The sequence below is a fragment of the Sapajus apella genome, unplaced genomic scaffold, assembly GCF_009761245.1.
Source record: "Sapajus apella isolate SASKATOON/1434 unplaced genomic scaffold, GSC_monkey_1.0 scaffold230, whole genome shotgun sequence".
Taxonomy (NCBI): domain Eukaryota; kingdom Metazoa; phylum Chordata; class Mammalia; order Primates; family Cebidae; genus Sapajus; species Sapajus apella.
The window spans coordinates 493,956-513,003 of record NW_022437170.1 but is presented as its reverse complement, the minus strand read 5'-3'; the positions used below and the strand labels follow the sequence as shown (position 1 = coordinate 513,003).

Sequence of the window (19,048 nt, the reverse complement as noted above, 5' to 3'; positions counted from 1 at the left end):
TTTTTTTTTTTTTTTTTTTGAGATGGAGTCTAGCTTTGTTGCCCAGGCTGGAGTGCAGTGGTGTGATCTCAGCTTATCACAGCCTCCACCTCCCAGGTTCAAGTGATTCTCTTGCCTCAGCCTCCCATGTAGCTGGGATTACAAGTGCCCACCACCACACCCAGCTATTTTTTTTTTGTATTTTTTTTTTCTTTTTTTTTTGAGACGGAGTTTCACTCATGTTACCCAGGCTGGTGTGCAATGGCGCGATCTCGGCTCACTGCAACCTCCGCCTCCTCGGTTCAGGCAATTCTCCTGCCTCAGCCTCCTGAGTAGCTGGGATTACAGGCACATGGCACCATGCCCAGCTAATTTTCTGTATTTTTAGTAGAGACGGGGTTTCACCATGTTGACCAGGATGGTCTCAATCTCTTGACCTCGTGATCCACCCGCCTCGGCCTCCCAAAGTGCTGGGATTACAGGCTTGAGCCACCGCGCCCGGCCTTTTTTGTATTTTTAGTAGAGACGGGGTTTCACCATGTTGGCCAGGCTATTACTCAGGTAATCTGCCCACCTTGGCCTCCCAAAGTGCTGGGATTACAGGCGTGAGCCACTGCGCCTGGCTACCCACCTCTTTTACTTTTTTTTTTTTTTTTTTTGAGTCAGAGTCTTGCTCTGTCCCCCAGGCTAGAGTGCAATGGTGTGATCTCGGCTCACTGCAACATCCACCTCCTGGGTTCAAGCAATTCTCCTACCTCAACCTCCTGAGAAGCTGAGACTACAGGCATGTGTCACCATACCCAGCTAATTTTTTTGTGTGTGTGTATTTTTAGTAGAGACAGTGTTTCACCATGTTAGCCAGGATGATCTTGATCTCCTGCCCTCGTGATCCACCTGTCTTGGCCTCCCAAAGTGCTGGGATTACAGGTGTGAACCACCGTGCCTGGCTGTCTTTCACTTTTAAGGATCTCTGTGATTACACTAGGCCCATCGAAATAATCCAGGGTAATCTCTCCCCACCTTGAAGTCCTTAACTAAATCATATGTGCAAATTCTATCTTGCAATATAAAATAAAATATTCCCAGGTGCTAGGATATCTCTGAGGAGCCATTATTTTGTCTGCCTCAAGGGCAGAGATGGGCTGAAAAGAAGCTTCAAGTATCAGCAAGAAGGCTATGAAAGTTACTGTCTGAGGCACAAGCAGTTCCAAAGCACAGCTCCAATCAAACCACTTAGTGTACAGGTTTCACAACTACATTCCGGACGCTTTTCAATTTAACTCCTACTACACTTGCCCCATACTCTGTATGGATCACTTTAATACCATCTTTGTTGTGAAGTGAAGCCTTCCCACTGTCCCCGAGAGAATCAGTAGTTCCATTGTCAGTAAACAAGAAGCACTCTGCCCATGCCCTATTCTAGCACAACACTGCCTTAGAGTACCAAAATTTGTCTGTCTCTTTATGAGATAGTGAACCACTTGACAATTAGGACAATCTCATTCTACATCCTGGCAAGAGGCTAGCAAGGTGCTTAGTACTTCATATTCCTTCACTCTGACATCCATCTATACTTAACTAGCACTCACAACGACAGGCATGACCTAGTCAGGAACAACATTTCACTTCGGAACATCAAGAACACGTTCATTAGAAAAGAGAAAAGGGTCTTTTCAAGCTCTGAACAGGTTTACCAGTATTTGCTTCAGCAAAAGGCAAGGTATGATCAGCAAAAAAGACCCAGCAGCCACAAAGTTAAAACTCAGTAGCCAACAGACATGGCAAAGATATATTTAAAGATACAAAAGGCAAAGATTCTGCATCTGTCGAAGCTCAGCAAACGTACACTTAAGATTTGCACTTTTCATTTCAAGTAAATTCTACATCAAAAGAAAAACCTAATCAAATATAGAATTCTAGTTAATAATACACATGTATTCTGAAATTTTTACAGATAATGTACCCCATGTCAATTTACCCTGAAATAAATTTAAAAAATACAACAAACTGATGGATAAGAGAGAAGACAGATGGGTATGTGTCAAAATTAGGTATAGTACAATATTAATGGTAAAGTCTTGATGGGAAGGTTTATAAGTATTCACTGCAAACTTAATTTAGCCGTATGCTCAACATTTTTCATAATAAAATATTGAACAGGAAATGATAAGATGAGGCAGCAAGGAGATATTGTGTGGAAAGAAGCAAAAATAATGCTCTGGGATATTCATTACAAGTCAAAGAGGCACATGTATAGACAAAGGTGGCCTATATCACACCTAGTTTCAACCTTGCTTCATAGCCAGAAGAATTAAAAACCCTGGCTGACATGAGACATGCTAGAAAGAGTATTGCTGATGAAAGTTAAAGAGTCTTGTAGGCACAACAGAGATATTAACAATAAAAAACTTCTTTTTCCTTAAAATAATGTTTTTTGTTCTAATATTTCTTTTTTTTTTTTTTTTTTAGTTGGATTTTTGCTTTTGTTGCCCAGGCTGGAGTGCAGTGGCACCAGCTCAGCTCACTGCAACCTCTGCTTCCTGGGTTCAAGCAATTCTCTTGCCTCAGCCTTCTGAGCAGCTGGGATTACAGGCATGTGCCACCACACCTGGCTAATTTTGTTTTTTTAGTTAGAGACAGAGTTTCTCCATTTTGGTGAGGGTGGTCTTGAACTCCCTACCTCAGGTGATCCACCCACATCAGTCCCCCAAAGTGCTGGGATTACAGGCATGAGCTACCATGCTCGGCAAAATAATGTTTTTTAAAAAACCTAAAATGTTATTTAACTATATGCTATGAAAGCTTTGGTGTTTGAATTATTACTTGATAAAAACCAAGGAAACCTATCTTTAGGAGCCTTTTTCTTTTAACAAAACCTTTTCCTCCTTTAACAGAAACTGGAGAAATGAACCACTTCCAAGCCACTTTAAAGAAGCATAAAGATACAAGCCGGGTGCAGTAGCACACTCCTGTAATCCCAGCAGTTTGGGAGGCCAAGGTGGGCAGATCACCTGAGGTCAGGAGTTCAAGACCAGTCTGGCCAATGTGGTGAAACCCTGTCTCTACTAAAAATACAAAAATTGGCTGGGCATGGTGGCATGTGCCTGTAATCCCAGCTCCTCAGGAGGCTGAGGCAGGAGAATCACTGGAACCTGGGAGGCAGAGGCTACAGTGAGCCAAGATTGCGCCACTGCACTCCAGTTTCGGCAACAGAGCGAGACTCCATCTCAAAAAAAAAAGAAAAGAAGAAAATAAAGGAAGCACAAAGCTATAAAGGAAAGAACAAGGTACCTGGGTGTTCTTTAAAAAAACTGTCAGATTTTCTTGGCCAGGTGTTGCAGCTCATGCCTGTAATCCCAGCACTTTGGGAAGCAAAGGCGGGTGGATCACCTGAGGTCAGGAGTTTGAGACCAGTCTGGCTAACATGGTGAAACCCCATCTTTACTAAAAATACAAAAAATTAGCTGGGTATGGTGGCGGGCACCTGTAATCCCAGGTACTAGGGAGGCTGAGGCAGGAGAATTGCTTGAATCCGGGAGGCGGAGATTGCAGTGACCTGAGATTGCGCCATTACACTCCAACCTGGGCAACAAGAGCAAAACTCTATCTGAAAAGAAAAAAAAAAAGAAAAAGAAAAAATTCTCAGATTTTCTTGACAACTGGATAAAATCTATAAACAGAACTGTTCTTATTCTTACTTACCCTTTATTCTTCTACATTGCCTAGTAAGATTTTGACGTTTTTCTCATATATTTCACATATATTTCTAGCTAAAATTATTTTCTTCTCATTTTGAAGACTTTTTAAAAATATAAGTATGTGCTAACTTGTTGAGGATAGTAAGTCAATCTGTTAGCTTATATATTTCAGTCACTTTACTACAAATTATTGATAATAATTGAATCTCTTCTCATTTTGGCAACTTATTACTTAATAAGGATAATTTTGTAATCTCTTTTCCAGAAGGTAAGCCTCCTATCAACTTAAATACTGGCCTAAGTAGAATTTCCACACCGTGCTTCTATAAAATATTGATAAGCACACATTCTCATTTAATTTATGATGCATATCTCAAATCTCTGCCCTTGTGACTGCCAGATGCTAAGAGCTAAAGAAATGTGTGCTGAGAGAAGTAATGAAAAAATAAATGTCATTTTCCAGAAGAGGCAGGAGCGTGTGCAACTTACCATCCAGAAGGGCTCTGCAAGATGGAGGGACAATTTTAATAAAACAGAAGAGATTAGTTATGTCATAGGTGAAAAGTTAGTGTTGAGGTGATTTTAAAGGGGGTAGGGAAGAGGTGTGCTATCCAGTTCTGGGAGAGCTAACTGCAGTCGTCTCTAACCTAGTAACACTTGTTGGCTGGCATTCCGGGTGACATCCTGCCATCTCTTTTACTTTTATTTTTTTTAATTAACAGTCTCTTTCTGCTAATAACGTATAGCTAGAGTTCAAAATGTTCACCTTCTGCATACTCTTCGGGTGGGATCTACGTACACAATCTTGATGCTAACCTTATCTTTGATACTCATCTATCTGTCAGATGGCGTATATATAATTTTATTTAACAAATCTAGTGTCAAGGGAAAATAAAAACATAGTAATTAAAATTATGATCTGTCTCTGAAAATAAAAAAAGTAGATTAAACATACAAACATACCTCCAGTTAACCTATTTGATTAAAAAACAAAACTGAAGATGAGGAAGCTAGGAGCTAGAGATGCAGGGTTTGTTTTTAAAAAGACCAGACACAAACCGGCTTCACCATTTCAGCAGATGACAGAAAGGCCAAAAGCAAGATTCTGAACGTCCATCCCAGCTGAGGGGAAACATGGAAGGAAGGAGAGAAGAAACCTTGTTTTATATTACTCAAAATACCTGGTTCAAACTTACCACCGCCGCCGCCCGCGCTACGTCAGTCTCCAGGTGCAGCCGTTATTCTCCACAGAACAAGAGCGTCCGCCGTGAACGCTGGGGCCGCGCGAGGGAACGAGAGTGACTCAGGCAAGGGGTGACGAACACCGTTAAATTTTTCATTGACAAAATTACAGTCCACCTAGAAAAACCAAGCTGATACGCCGCCACACAACTAAAGAGCTCAACGCGCGCCTGATCGATGCAAAAACGCACAATTCAGCACTTCCGTACCTGCAATAAGTAACTAGAAGGTTCGACGGGAGAAAGCGATCCCGTCACAAAGGCAGCAGCAACTGCAAACCAGAGAACGCGACTCCATTCACCGGTACCGCGCGAAAAGCGGCGTTAGACCCGAGTCCGAGGCCAGCCCGGCGCGGCGGCGCCACCTCCGCCCGGCCGCCACCTCCGCCCCGCCTGACGTCACGCACGCTCACGCGACCCGCCCCCGGGCCCATCACTCCTGCGCCCGCCCCTGCCGCGCTCGCACGCAGGCGTATCCACTGCACACACCGTTACGCACGCGCCCCAGCCCCGCGTTCAGTCCGCGCCCCTCCCGCCCCCTGGCCCGTCAAGCGCGCGCCGTGGGTCCCTCGAGCCGGCAACCCCTCACTGGCGTCCCAACGGACCCTCCGTGCCAGACCCTGCGGGACTTCAGCCTTGACAGCACAGCCCAGGCTCCTCCGCGGGGCGGCGCGCGGGCTCCTGGGAAATGTAGTCCGGCCCCGCGTCTCCCTCAGTCCAGACCGCCGACACCTGGAGGCAGGCGGAGATGACCGGTGAGCGTGCGGGGTGGTGGCTCTTTCACCCGAGACGAGTCGCTCGTGGGCTCAGCCTCGCCCGCCGAGTCCTCCTTCGTGCAGGAGTTGCTTCACCGGAGTCTGGGCAGCGGGGAGCCTTCCCGGGAGGCGGCAGCGGGAGAGGCCCTTGAGGGAGGAGGGGCCCTTTACCGGGTGCTAGCGGCGCGTGGGAAGCGACTGGGGAACAGCGGCGCGCGGGGAGGAGGGTCCCGGGTTGGCTGCGGGTGGCACGCAGTGAGCCCCGGGGGGCTGCGGACGCGCGTTTGCCTTCTCTAAGCAGCACAGAGAGGCTGAGCGTGCGCGCCTCACTGTCCAGCAGCCTCCTTGAATTTCTAAATCTAGTAATGGGTTGAATCACAGCCATAGTTTGTCTACTTTTCAGCTGTTGCGATAGGTGTACTGTCCTTGCCCATTATACTAACAGGATTTTACAAAGTTGTTGAATAATTTGGACAGCACAGTCTCTCATCTATTCTGTAAAACAGTTCTCCCCCCGACCACTGCCCACCCCCTCCCACCCCGCACCCCCAACCCCCTCCCACCCCGCACCCCCAACCCCCACCCCGCTCTGGAAAGTTTGGTCAAATTTACATGTAGAACCTTTGGTCTTAGAATTTTCAGTACGTATTTAACTTCTGACTCAATTTTTTAAAAGTCTCATTGAATAGGTTTTTTAGTTCGTATTGAGACAGTTTTAGGTAACTTTTCCTAGATAATTGTTTTTAATCTTTTTTAAATCTAATTTTTCATATTTGTTGGCATAAAATTGACCTTGCTATTTTATCACTATAAGTAATTTTTATGGTGATTTTTAAGATTACTATTTTTAATATTTTAAAATAACTGCTGTAATTGTAGTTGTTTTTTGAACCTAATTATCTAGGCCTTTTTTCTTGATTACTCCTATGAGGTGTAAGTGTACATTAGTCTTTACAAAGATGTAAATTTGGGTTTTTTTGTTGTTTTGTTTTGGTCTTACCTTTTTTGGGGGAAGGGCCCCGGTTACAGTAAGTTTTGCTCTTAATTTTTAAACTTTCTTTTACTTTGTTGCTATTTTCTACTTTTTTTTTTTTTTTCCGAGACCCGAGACAGAGTTTCGCTGTTTCACCCAAGCTGGAGAGAAGTGGCACGATCTCGGCTCACTGCAGCCTCCGCCACCCGTGCCTCTGCCTCCCCGGTACGTGGGATTATAGGCGCCTGCCACCAGGCCTGGCTAATAATGTTTTTTTTTTTTTTTTGGAGACGGACTCTGGCCCTGTCGCCCAGCCTGGAGTGCAGTGGCATGATCTCGGCTCACTGCAACTTCTGCTGCCTCCTGGGTTCAAGCCATTCTCCTGCCTCGGCCTCCCGAATAGCTGGGACCATAGATGTACGCTGCCACGACTGGTTTTTTTTTTTGTTTGTTTGTTTTTTTTGGTTTGTTTGTTTTTTTTGGTAGAGACGGGGTTTAAACGTGTTGCTCAGGCTGGTCTGGAACTCCTGAGCTCAGGCATTCCGCCCACCTCAGCCTTCCAAAGTACTAGCATTACAGGCTTGAGCCTCCGCGCCCGGTCATCTGCTTTGCTTCTTGATTTGACTGTGTAATTAATTTATTTCTCTGTATTTGTGCTCCAAGAAATGTATGTGTATTTTTTTTTTTTTGGTGATGGAGTCTCGCACTGTCACCCAGGCTGTAGTGCAGTGGCGCGATCTTGGCTCAATGCAGTCTCCTCCTCCTGGGTTCAAGCAGTTCTCCTGCTTCAGCCTCCCGAATAGCAGGGACTAGAGGCGTGTGCCACCACGCCTAGTTAATTTTTTTGTATTTTTAGTACAGACAGAGTTTCACCATGATCTCCAGGATGGTCTGATCTCCTGGCCTTGTGACCCGCCCCCCTCGGCCTTTCAAAGTGCTGAGATTACAGGCGTGAGCCACTGCGCCAGGCTGTGTGTATACATTTATAAGAGCTGAATATGTTAAAAGACTCATAATAAAATCAGGAAACACCTTAACTCCTTCTCTTCCTAGTGACAGTCACTTGGAAATATTTAAGCAGTTCTGGCTTCGAACTCCTGTCACTATTTTCTTATTCACCAATTTGAGACATTATTTTAAAATTTTTGTCATGTTAAATAAGAACTTTGGCTGCCTTCTCTCCACATCCTTAAATCACAATGTAATTATTTTACAAATATTATAATGTAGTTCTCCCACAAATTTTGGATAAATATGTTAAGTGTTTTTATTTGATGACTATGTAGTCTTTAGTAGTGAGCCATAACGTTTCTCTCCAGTACAGGGTGTATCTTTCTGGTTTTTAATGACTGCCTTTTTTATTCATTTGCTTAGTTTTTCTGAAGCCTATGTAAAATGTCTTTTGGTTCCATTTTCCTCAAGGTCTAATCTGTCATACAGTCCTATCACTTTTCTGTTTTCCTGGACATCCCCCTACAATCTAGAATGATGAGTTAGTCTGTAGGCATGCACCACACTGGCATATTATTGGGCTTCCCTTTTACCCTCATCAGTTTCCTCATCTCACCTCTGTGTTAGATCTCCTGTTTCCTGTAAAGTATTTCTATTCCTGTTTGGTGGGTTGTAATCTTCTTACTTCCTTGAAAAAGGGTCCATGTGATCTATATATATTAAAGTTGTAGAAATGATTAGAAATTACTTTGTCCTCACGTTTGTGTGGTGTTTTTGACTAGTATACAAATCTCAATAGGAAATTACTTTCCACTAGAATTTTGAAAGTCAGTGCAGCTGATAGAAAATGGCGCAGTGTTACTGCCACTGTTGAGAGGTCTATTTCATATCTCTTAATGTTCCTTTATATGTAGTCTATTTATCATCTCTTGGAGTTCTTTGGTATTCAAAAATTTCATGATGATGTGTGTTCTAATTATTTAAAGAAATTGCTTGCTTTGATGGATCAATTGTTAGATACTGTGATTTTTTTTTTTTTTTTTTGAGATTAAGAAGTAGAAGTTTTCCTGTATTTGTTTCTTTCTTCCTCTCATTTTTTCTTTCTGGAACTCTGAATGATCTGGAGTTAGACATTAAAATTGCTCATATAGTTGTCTTTTTTCACTTAGTCTTTTTCTTTTAGATCAGCTTTATTTATTTTTATTTTTGAGACAGAGTCTCACTCTTGTCACCCAGCCTGGAGTGCAATGGCGCAATCTTGGCTCACTGCCACCTCTGTCCCCCTTTGAACCCCTGGGTTCAAAGCAGTTCTCCTGCCTCAGCCTCCCGGGTAGCTGGGATTACAGATGCCCACCACTACACCTGGCTAATTTTTGTATTTTTAGGAGAGACAGGGCTTAACCATGTTGGCCAGACTAGTCGCAAACTCCTGACCTTGGGTGATCCGCCCGCCTTGGCCTCCCAGGGTGCTGGATTACGGCATGAGCCACTGCACCTGGCCTTATTTATTTTTTTTTTTTTAGAGTCTCATCTGTTGCCCAGGCTGGAGTGCAGTGGAACGTCTCAGCTTGGGTGCAAGCAATTCTCCTGCTTCTGGGATTACAGGTGTGCACCAACACATCCGGCTTTTTCTGTGTGTGTGTGTGTGTGTTTGTGTCTGTCTGTCTGTGTGTGTGTGTGTGTTTTTAGCTGAGACGGGTTTCACTATGTTGGCCAGGCTGGTCTTGGACTTCTGACCTCAAATGATTCACCCACCTCAGCCTCCCAGAGTGTTGAGATTACAGACATGAGCCACTGTGCCCAGTCAAGATCAGCTTTCTAGTTCCTTAAGTTTATCTTTTAATCCTTGTACCTTTTGGGGGGAGTTTTTAAATTATAATTTTTAATTTCCTGGGAAATTAAACAAAAAAATCCATAGAGTTCTGTTCTTATTTCATATAGGAAATATCTCTCTGATTATTTTTTAAATTACGAAGTTTTCAAACAAATACAAAAGTATAGTATTGTGTACCTATCATCCTATTTTTTTTTTCTGGTGAGAAGATGTACATATTTAGAATTAGCCATCCGGACTCAGTTTATCCCAATTTTGTTGACAACATCCAGAGCATGGTAACCAGGAGCCAGTCAAACATATGCCTTCTTCTGTTCATCAGGCCTGATCAAGGTGTGGACATTGGCCACATCAATGTTATAGAACTTCTTCACAAGACTGTGAAGAAGGCTTGTTGACCTGTTGCTTGTTGGCTTTAAGATCCACAGTGAGCACAAGTGTGTTATCTTCTATATTCTTCATGGAAGACTCAGTAGTCAGTAGGAATTTGATGACAGCATGGTGGTCAGTCTTGTTTCTACTGAGGATGCTCTTCCGAAGATATTTGGCTGCCTCCAGAGTCTCAGTGTCTTGGGCTGCTAGAAGGTGAGTGACACGTGGATCTTCTTTTTTTTTTTTTTTGTGGCTATGGATGCTTTCACCACTGCCTTTTTGGTCTTCAAAGCCTTTGCTTTGACTTCAACCTTAGGACAGGCAGGAGTTTCCTTCATTGCCATCTGTGCCATCTTGTGAAAAAGACGCCATAATTCAATTTTGAGGCAAATCGTGGACATTATATATTATTTGTAAACATTTCCAAATGTATCTCTGAATGATAAGTACTCCTTTAAAAATCATTGCCTGGGTGTGCTGGCTCATGCCTGTAAGCTCAGCATTTTGGGAGACTGAGACAGTCAGATCACGATGTCAGCAGTTTAAAACCATCCTGGCCAATGTGGTGAAACCCCATCTCTACTAAAAATACAAAAATTAGCTGGGCGTAGTGGTGCACGCCTGTAGTCCAAACTACTTGGGAGGCTGAGTCAGGAGAATCTCTAGAACTCAGGAGGTGAAGGTTGCAGTGAGCTGAGATCACACCACTGCACTCCAGCCTGGGTGACAAAGTGAGACTCCATAACAACAACAACAAAATCATAAGTAGGATATTCTCACACCCGCAAAATTTATAATTCCTTTATATCAAATTTACAGGCAAAAACCGGGGGAGGGGGTTGGTGTGTACCTGTAGTCGTAGGCATTCAAGAGGCTAAGAGGCCAAGGGGGAGGCTCACTGAAGCCAGGATTTCAAGATCAGCCTGGGCAACATAGTGAGACCCTATCTCTAAAAAAATAGGTAAATAGTAAATACATTGGCAATGTTAAGATTTTTCTGTTTTCTCATAAATTTTAAAAACTGATTTCTTTGACTCATGGTCCAAATAACATTCATACGATTTGAAGTCTCTCTGGTTTTTCCATTGAAAAACTGTATCTCCATGTTGTTTTAATTACAATTTCTCTTATTATGTGCTCTTTTGAAGATGCTATTGCTGCTTTGAAGTTTGTTTTCTGTTGCTTACATGGTTTCCTCTGAATTCCTCCTTTGCTTTTGTTTTACTCTTATACCCCACTGCTTTCTGCTGAGTTCAGTTTACATCCTTTTAGTGGTTCCTTAAGGAACTACTTTGAGTGATAAACACACACACCCATATAGATGCCTTTTTTGTGTGTGATGGAGTTTTGCTTTTGTTGCCCAGGCTGGAGTGCAATGGCAGGATCTCAGCTCACTGCAACCTCCACCTCCCAGGTTCAAGCAATTCTTGATTCTCGTGCCTCAGCTTCCTAAGTAGCTGGGATTACAGCTGCCTGCCACCAGGCCCAGGTAATTTTTTGTATTTTTAGTAGAGACAGGGTTTCACCATGTTGGCCAGGCTGGTCTTGAACTCCTGACCTCAGGTAATCCACCCACCTCAGCCTCCCAAAGTTCTGAGTATAGGCCTGAGCCACCATGCCCAGCCTAGATGCCTTTTATATTGCTCTCACTCTTTAGCATACGATTGAATTCTAGGTTGTTGTTGTTTTTCTTTTGCACTTGAAGATTTTTTTTTTTTTTTTTTTTTTTAGACGGAGTTTCGCTCTTGTTACCCAGGCTGGAGTGCAATGGCGCGATCTCGGCTCACCGCAACCTCCGCCTCCTGGGTTCAGGCAATTCTCCTGCCTCAGCCTCCTGAGTAGCTGGGATTACAGGCACGCACCACCATGCCCAGCTAATGTTTTTGTATTTTTAGTAGAGACGGGGTTTCACCATGTTGACCAGGATGGTCTCGATCTCTTGACCTCGTGATCCACCCGCCTCGGCCTCCCAAAGTGCTGGGATTACAGGCTTGAGCCACCGCGCCCGGCCGCACTTGAAGATATTATATTGCCTTCTTGGCCTCTATCTTTGCATCTGAGAAGTCTGTAGTCAGTATAATTTATATTCCTTTGTAGATAATTTGCCTCTTCAGTAACTTTAAAGTTTCACACATTATTCTTGATATTCTACAGTTTACCTTCAGTGTAGCTGGTGGCTGATGTAGGCTTTCAAATCAAGGACTTATGTATCCTTTCAGCTTGGGGTAAAAGCAATCGTTATCTCTCACATTGCTTCTTTTCTATTCCCGTTATTCTTTTCTTCTGGAATTCCTGTTAGACACATATGCACATCTTTAATCCATCTGAAATTGTGAATGCAAGAGAGGTTTTTACCAAACAGAAAGCCATTTGTCTTGATAGTATTTATTAAATATAAAAACCACATTTCAGGAAATCCATGTTAAATATATAGATTAAACAAAATCGCATGGTGATTCACCTAGCGAATCTCGCCATTTATTCAAATATTTTTTTCTGTTGTTTAGTAATGTTGTTTAGTGTCTGTAATTAGTCCTCCAGCTAGAAAAGAATTAAAACTATGAGGAATGAAGGATTAAACTTGCAGTAAAATTCTTAACATCTTTTACCACAAGGCAAACTGTAAGGTTATCCTTGTAAATAAGTTATAAAACAAGTGTGTTTCATAGGGAAATTATTTTTTCTGTCTCAAAAATTTAACTTTATTTTATTTATTTATTTATTTATTTTTAATTCTAAGTCCTCTAGTTTCCTTAAGCAGTTACTAGCTAATATACAGTGGTTTAGACCTATTACTCTTAAAATAAATAATATTCTCCATTGGCTACATAACCATTAACTTCAAAAAACCCTAATTAAGTTTATACCCCTAAAAATAACTCTGCTCTTTCCTTTTTTTTTTTTTTTTTTAAAAAAAAGGAAAAAAGAAAAAAATTTAAAAAAAAAAAAAAAAAAAAAAGGAGGAAGGGAAGAATGAGGAAGGGGGAGAGGGAGAGAGAACTGGGGTGTTGCTTTATTGCCCAGGGTAGAATGCAGTCTAAAAATGGGTATGCCTGTAATTGTGTTTAATAATAGAGACATGGAAAAAAAAAAAAGGGAAGAAAATAACTCACAAGCAGCCAACCAATATTTCATTTAAACCTGTAAGTAGGTGTGATGTGGTACTGATAAAAGTGTATATTTTGTATATTTAAAGTGGAGAATTCTATAAATGTTAATTAAGCCTACTTGTTCCCAATCTGAGTTCAAGTCCTGGATATCGATGTTAACTTTCTGTCTCATTGATCTGTCTGATATTGATGTTGAAGTCTCCCACTATTATTGTGTGGCAGTCTAAGTCTCTTTATAAGTCTTATATATCTGGGTATTCCTGTATTGGGTGCGTACATATTTAGAATCTTTAGCTCTTCTTGTTGCATTGATCCTTTTATCATTATGTAATATCCTTCTTTGCTTCTTATGATCTTTGTTGCTTTGAAGTCTATTTTATCAGGGGCAAAAATTGCACCTCCTGCTTTTTATTATTTATTTTTGCTCTCCATTTGGTTGGTGAATCTTTCTCCATCCCTTTGTTTTGAGTCATTGTGTATCCTTGCATGTGAGATGGGTCTGGATGCAGCATACCGATGGGTTTTGGCTTTTCTTTGCCTGTCTGTGTCTTTGGATTGGGGGATATAGTCTATTTAAATTTAGAATTAATAATAATATATGTGAGTTTGATATTGCCGTTTAATGTTAGCTGGCTTTTTTGCCCATTAGTTGATACAAGTTCTTGATTATGTTGATGTTCTTTATTTTTTGGTATTTTTTAGAAAGGCTGATACTGGTTGTTCCTTTCTATTTGTAGTGGTTTTTTCAGAAGCTTTTATAAAGCAGGCCTGGTGGTGATGAAATCTCTGAGTGGTTGCTCGTTCACAAAAGATTTTATTTTTCCTTCGCTTATGAAACTTAGTTTGGCTGGATGTAAAATTCTGGGTTGCAAGTTCTTTTCTTTAAGGATGTTGAATATTGGCCCCCACTCTCTTCTGGCTTGTAGGGTTTCTGCTGAGATATCTGCTGTGAGTCTGATAGGCTTCCCTTTATGGGTAACCTGACCTTTCTCTCTGGCTGTCCTCAGTATTTTCTCCTTCATTTCAACCCTGGTGAATCTGGCAATTATGTGCCTTGAGATTGGTCTTCTTGAGGAATATCTTTGTGGTGTTCTCTGTATTACCTGGAGTTGAATATTGTCCTGCCTTGCTAGGTTGGGAAAGTTTTCCTGAATAATATCCTGAAGCGTATTTTCCAGCTTGAATTGATTCTCTTCATCACATTCAGGTACACCTATCAAACGTAGATTAGGTCTTTTCACATAGTCCTATATTTCTTGGAGACTTTCCTTGTTTCTTTTTATCCTTTTTTCTCTAATCTTGTCTTCACAGTTTATTTCATTAAGTTGGTCTTCGACCTCTGATATCCTTTCTTCTGCTTGATCGATTCGGCTGTTAAAACTTGTGCATACTTCGCGAAGTTCTCGTGTTGTGTTTTTCAGCTCCATTAATTCACTTATATTCCTCTCTAAATTGTGTATTATTGTTAACAATTCATCAAGCCTTTCTTCAAAGTTCTTAGTTTCTTTGCGTTGGGTTAGAACAAGTTATTTTAATTCCCAGAAGTTTCTTATCATTCACTTTTTAAAGCCTGCTTCTGATAATGGAACACAGTCTTTCTCCATCAGGCCTTGTTCCGTTGCTGATGAGGAACTGTGATCCCTTGTAGAGGGAGAGGCATTCTGATCTTGGGAATTCTCAGCCTTTTTAGGCTGTTTTCTTCCCTTCTTTATAGATTTATCCATCTGTGGTCTTTATAATTACCGTCTTTATAGTTGGGTTTCTAAAGGCACGTCCAACTTGTTGATTCCTGGCGCTATAATCTGAGCAACCCACTGCGCCAGCCAAAACAGCGGCATTAAGATTGATGGTGCTTTTCTGACTCTGCACCAACAACCGCTGCACCAAGGCAGTGGCAAAACCGCCTCGCCGGCCACAAGAGTCACGCTGGCGACCCGTGGGGCTCCTCCGCTGGGGATCACCTGGTGCGTGAGCAGCAAAAAGGTGTGGCGTCCTCTCGCTCTCTGCGCTTTCAGTGGGAGCTATAATCCCGAGCTGCTAGTGATCAGCCATCTTGGATCTCTCTCCTAAAAAAAAAAAAAAAAAAAAAAAAAAAAAAAAAAATTAACTTTAAAAAGTAGCAAATTGTCCATTAAATTTAATTGAGCAATCATGCATTAACTGGTTGGTTCTCTTTAGTTTTAATTTTTTAAAATAACTCATGCTCCAGCCACTCAGATCTGAAAGTGGTCTGCAGGAGAAGCCAGTACAAAGAATCAGGATGGCATTTCTTAAAGTGGGTAAGGATGGTTATATTACATGTCCATGCAAGTCCCAGTAAAGATTTTAAGCTGGTTAGACCTTGCTGAGAGATAATGGGGAGGCCCTGCCATTTTGTTTTCACCCTTCACCAAATGGGACCCTGTTTCCAGCTCTCTTTTACCTGAACCTGCTTCTTTGGCTACAGGGAGAACTCCTGGTGAAAATGCATCCCTCCTGTGACTGAATTGGAGAAACAAGAATAGAAACATACTGATCTCTCTATTCTTTTGCATAGGCTTATGTACTCACAAAATGGCAGTTATTGACCTATCCTCCACATGGGCTTTGCCTAAACAGGACTCTGCTTATTTCCATCTGAGAAATGCTGAAGAGGAAAGGATGATTGCTGTATTTCTGACAACCTGGTTACATGAACCAATGACCTTCAAAGATGTAGCTGTAGAGTTCACTCAGGAGGAGTGGATAATGCTGGATTCTGCTCAAAGAAGTCTATACAAAGATGTGATGTTGGAAAACTATCAAAATCTCACCTCCGTGGAATATCAATTGTGCAAGCTTACTGTGATCTCACCATTGCATCAAAAAGAGATAAGGAATATGAAAAAGAGAAATCTCCAAGGCCTCTGTCCAGATCAGAAGATTCAACCTAAAACCAAGGAATCAACTATGCAGAATATTTTGGGAGAGGAACCATTCAATGCAGTGAACATAAAATTTACAATGGATAATTGGTCCTCCACATTAAGAGATGACTGGGAGTGCCATAAGATCAGAAAACAGCGTAAGATTCCTGGGGGATATTGGAGGCACATGACATATGCTCCAAAGGAAACAGTATCTCAGAAGCTATTCTGTGGCTATCATGAATTAGAAGAAAACTCTAAACATAGATCAAAACTTATTTTTTCACCAAGCATTTTCACCAGTAAACATTGTCAAAATTGTTACTCAGAGATTGGATGTTTGAAATACAATTCAATCATAAACAATTATGTGAAAAACTCTGTAAGTGAGAAGCTCTGTAAGAGTCATGAATATGATACAAAGCTATGGCATCTTCAGAGAAATCAAACAGTACAAAAAGAGTACATATATTCTAAACGTGGAATGCGCTTCAAGCATAATATATTTACTATACCTAACAATTTGCATGTGGCACAGAATTCTTGTGAATGTAGTAAAAACAAAACCCTGTGTTATGAATCATCCCTTAAGAAACAAGGGCAAACTCATACAGAAAAGAAACATGAATGTAATCAATGTGGAAAAGCCTTCAAAAGGATTTCTAATCTTATTTTACGCAAGAAAAGTCACATGGGTGAGAAACAATACGAATGTAAAGAATGCAGTAAAGTGTTCAGTGATTCCTCAACTTTAAGGAGACATTTAAGAACACACACTGGAGAGAAACCCTATGAATGTAATCAGTGTGGAAAAGCTTTCAGTCAAAAAACATCCCTTAATGCTCATGTGAGAACTCACACTGGAGAGAAACCTTATGAATGTAATCAGTGTGGAAAATCCTTTGGCACAAGCTCCTACCTTATAGTGCACAAGAGAATACACACTGGAGAAAAACTCTATGAATGCAGTGAGTGCGGAAAAGCCTTCAACACGAGCTCTCACCTTAAAGTTCATAAGAAAATTCACACCGGAGAGAATCTTTATAAATGCAGTGACTGTGGGAAAGTTTTCAGTGGACTCTCATCCCTTAGAATGCACGTAAGAACTCACACCGGAGAGAAGCCCTATGAATGTAAGGAATGTAGGAAAGCCTTCAGTGTTTCATCTTCCCTTAGGAGACATGTGAGAGTTCACACTGGAGAGAAACCCTATGAATGTATCCAATGCGGAAAAGCGTTCAGTCAGAGCTCTTCACTTATTATACACAAAAGAATTCATACTGGGAGAGAAATCCTATAAGTGTTAGGAATGTGGAATTGCTCTTTTCATTGTCTTAAGGTAGATTCCAATCTCCTTGTCTTAGTCTTTGTTCTCTAGAATAACCATTTAAAGTTATAAATCTTTCATAATATAATACCTTGTTCTATAAATACTATCTAATGACTTTTTTGATCCATGGCTATCTAGAATTAGGTATTTTTAGTATATGAGGTATGTATATTTTCAGTTATCTTTTTATTGTTGGTTTCTAAGTTAATTCTATCGTTTCTGGAGCATCTGGACTATATTTTACTGCTTTGTTGGTGTTTTTGTGAAAGTTGTTGTATGGCCCTATGAGGCTGCTCTTGCTAGTAGCCAACCAAACACTGAGCTCATCTTTCCTTACTAATGAATTCCATTTTAGTCAAGAACAACAAGATCTCTGGTTATAGAATTCTTCTTTGACTTCTTGTAGCCTAGGGTAGCCATGTCATTCATTCCTGCTGATTCAAAAATAGACTGATATCACTGGGAACAGAACTATCTTGTCCTCTACTTTTTGCACTTTACCTTTTTCCCTATGAATTTGCCATTCCTAGAGCTGCTGAAAGAGCTGTCTAGTGGCCATGAGAGTGACAACTGTGGCCTAAGGATGAAGTAGAAGAAAGAGAACCTTGTTCTTCAAAGAAACCTTTAAATAGTTGTACCAGCCCTGCATTGCTTTCTCCCATAGAAATGTATCGGACATGTTTCTATGGGAGAAAAATATATTAATTGATATTTTTCTTTTTTTTCAGTTTTTCAGACAGGGTCTCTGTCAGGCTGGAGTGCAGTGGTGTGGTCACAGCTCATTGCAGCCTTGACCTCCTGGGCTCAAGTGATCCCTCCTCAGTAGTTGGGATCACAAATGCATGCCACCATGCCTCGCTAATTTTAAAAAATATACTTTACAGAGACAGGCTCTTCCGTTCTCTACAGGCCGATCTCAGACTCCAGGTTGGTCACAAACTCCTGGGCTCAAGCAGTCCTCCTGCCTTTGCCTCCCAACGTGCTAGGATTACGGGCATGAGTCACCATGCCTGGCTCTTAACTGATTTTTTTTTAAGCAGCACATAAATGCAGTCAAGGCAGTCACCGTATTGTAGAAAAAAAAAAAAAACAGGTATATAGAGTTAACAGAGTCAACTTTTATGTTGAATGTATACATTTGAAGAGGAACATAGGAAAAAAAGAGTATGGAAAAGGAATGTTGACAGAACTTTTGTGCTTACATAACAGATGAAGATAGAGCCTAGATCACTGAAAGCAAGTGTTTAGGGCAGCAAAAAGATTATTCCAACATTTCAGCATTGGAACTACAGAAAGTTTTCAGATAGAGGGGAGGTTACCAATTTTCAATGCGAAATAAAGCATGAGATTTTGCTGGTTGGTCTTGCAGATTCTGACCAGGTTAGTTCTAATTTGTTAGGAAACAACATATGGAAGGGACAGCATATGGTGGAAGAAGGAAGGCAGTAGTTGCTGTTTTAGTTATTCGTATTAACTTCAGAGGATATTGAGAGATCCAGATGAAGAGGTTGGTACGCAGTTCTAGACCTGAGGAGCTGTCTAGCTAGAAATATAAATTTTAATGACATTAGCAAATAGACTATTACAGACTGTGAAGGTGAGTAAGAATGAAAAGAGAATGTCTGACCTAGCCTGAAGACATACATTTAAAAGAACCATAGTAGAGAGATAAGAGGAAAACAAGAATGGAGTTTCAAAAAGGAAGATGAAGTTGGCTGGGCACGGTAGTTCACGCCTGTAATCTCAGCACTTTGGGAGGCCAAGGCAGGTGGATCACGAGGCCAGGAGATCAAGACCATCCTGGCCAACATGATGAAACCCTGTCTCTACTAAAATATAAAAATTAGCCGGGCATGGTGGCACGTGCTTGTAGTCCCAGCTACTCAGGAGGCTGAGGGAGGGAAATTGCTTGAACAGGAG

The 19,048-nt window shown here is 41.4% G+C and overlaps 2 protein-coding genes across 4 annotated transcripts in view; one reads left to right on the top strand and one right to left on the bottom strand.

Moving 5' to 3' along the window:
• ZNF10 (zinc finger protein 10) overlaps nucleotides 1–5,297 on the bottom strand; it is a 33,884-nt gene extending 28,587 nt beyond the window's left edge. For 2 of the 3 annotated variants that reach the window (XR_004266029.1, XM_032271366.1), the window contains exon 1: nucleotides 4,874–5,297. The gene's annotated coding sequence lies outside the window, so the exon portion shown is untranslated. The remainder of the gene's footprint in view (nucleotides 1–4,873) is intronic. The other variant, XM_032271367.1, reaches the window with a different exon arrangement.
• Nucleotides 5,298–5,447: 150 nt separating this feature from the next.
• Nucleotides 5,448–17,251, top strand: ZNF891 (zinc finger protein 891). Its single transcript, XM_032271370.1, has 2 exons — nucleotides 5,448–5,673; nucleotides 15,450–17,251. Exons 1-2 carry the CDS (start codon nucleotides 5,667–5,669, stop codon nucleotides 17,096–17,098), a joined length of 1,656 nt encoding a protein of 551 aa, XP_032127261.1. The 5' UTR covers nucleotides 5,448–5,666; the 3' UTR covers nucleotides 17,099–17,251.
• Nucleotides 17,252–19,048: the final 1,797 nt, after the last annotated feature.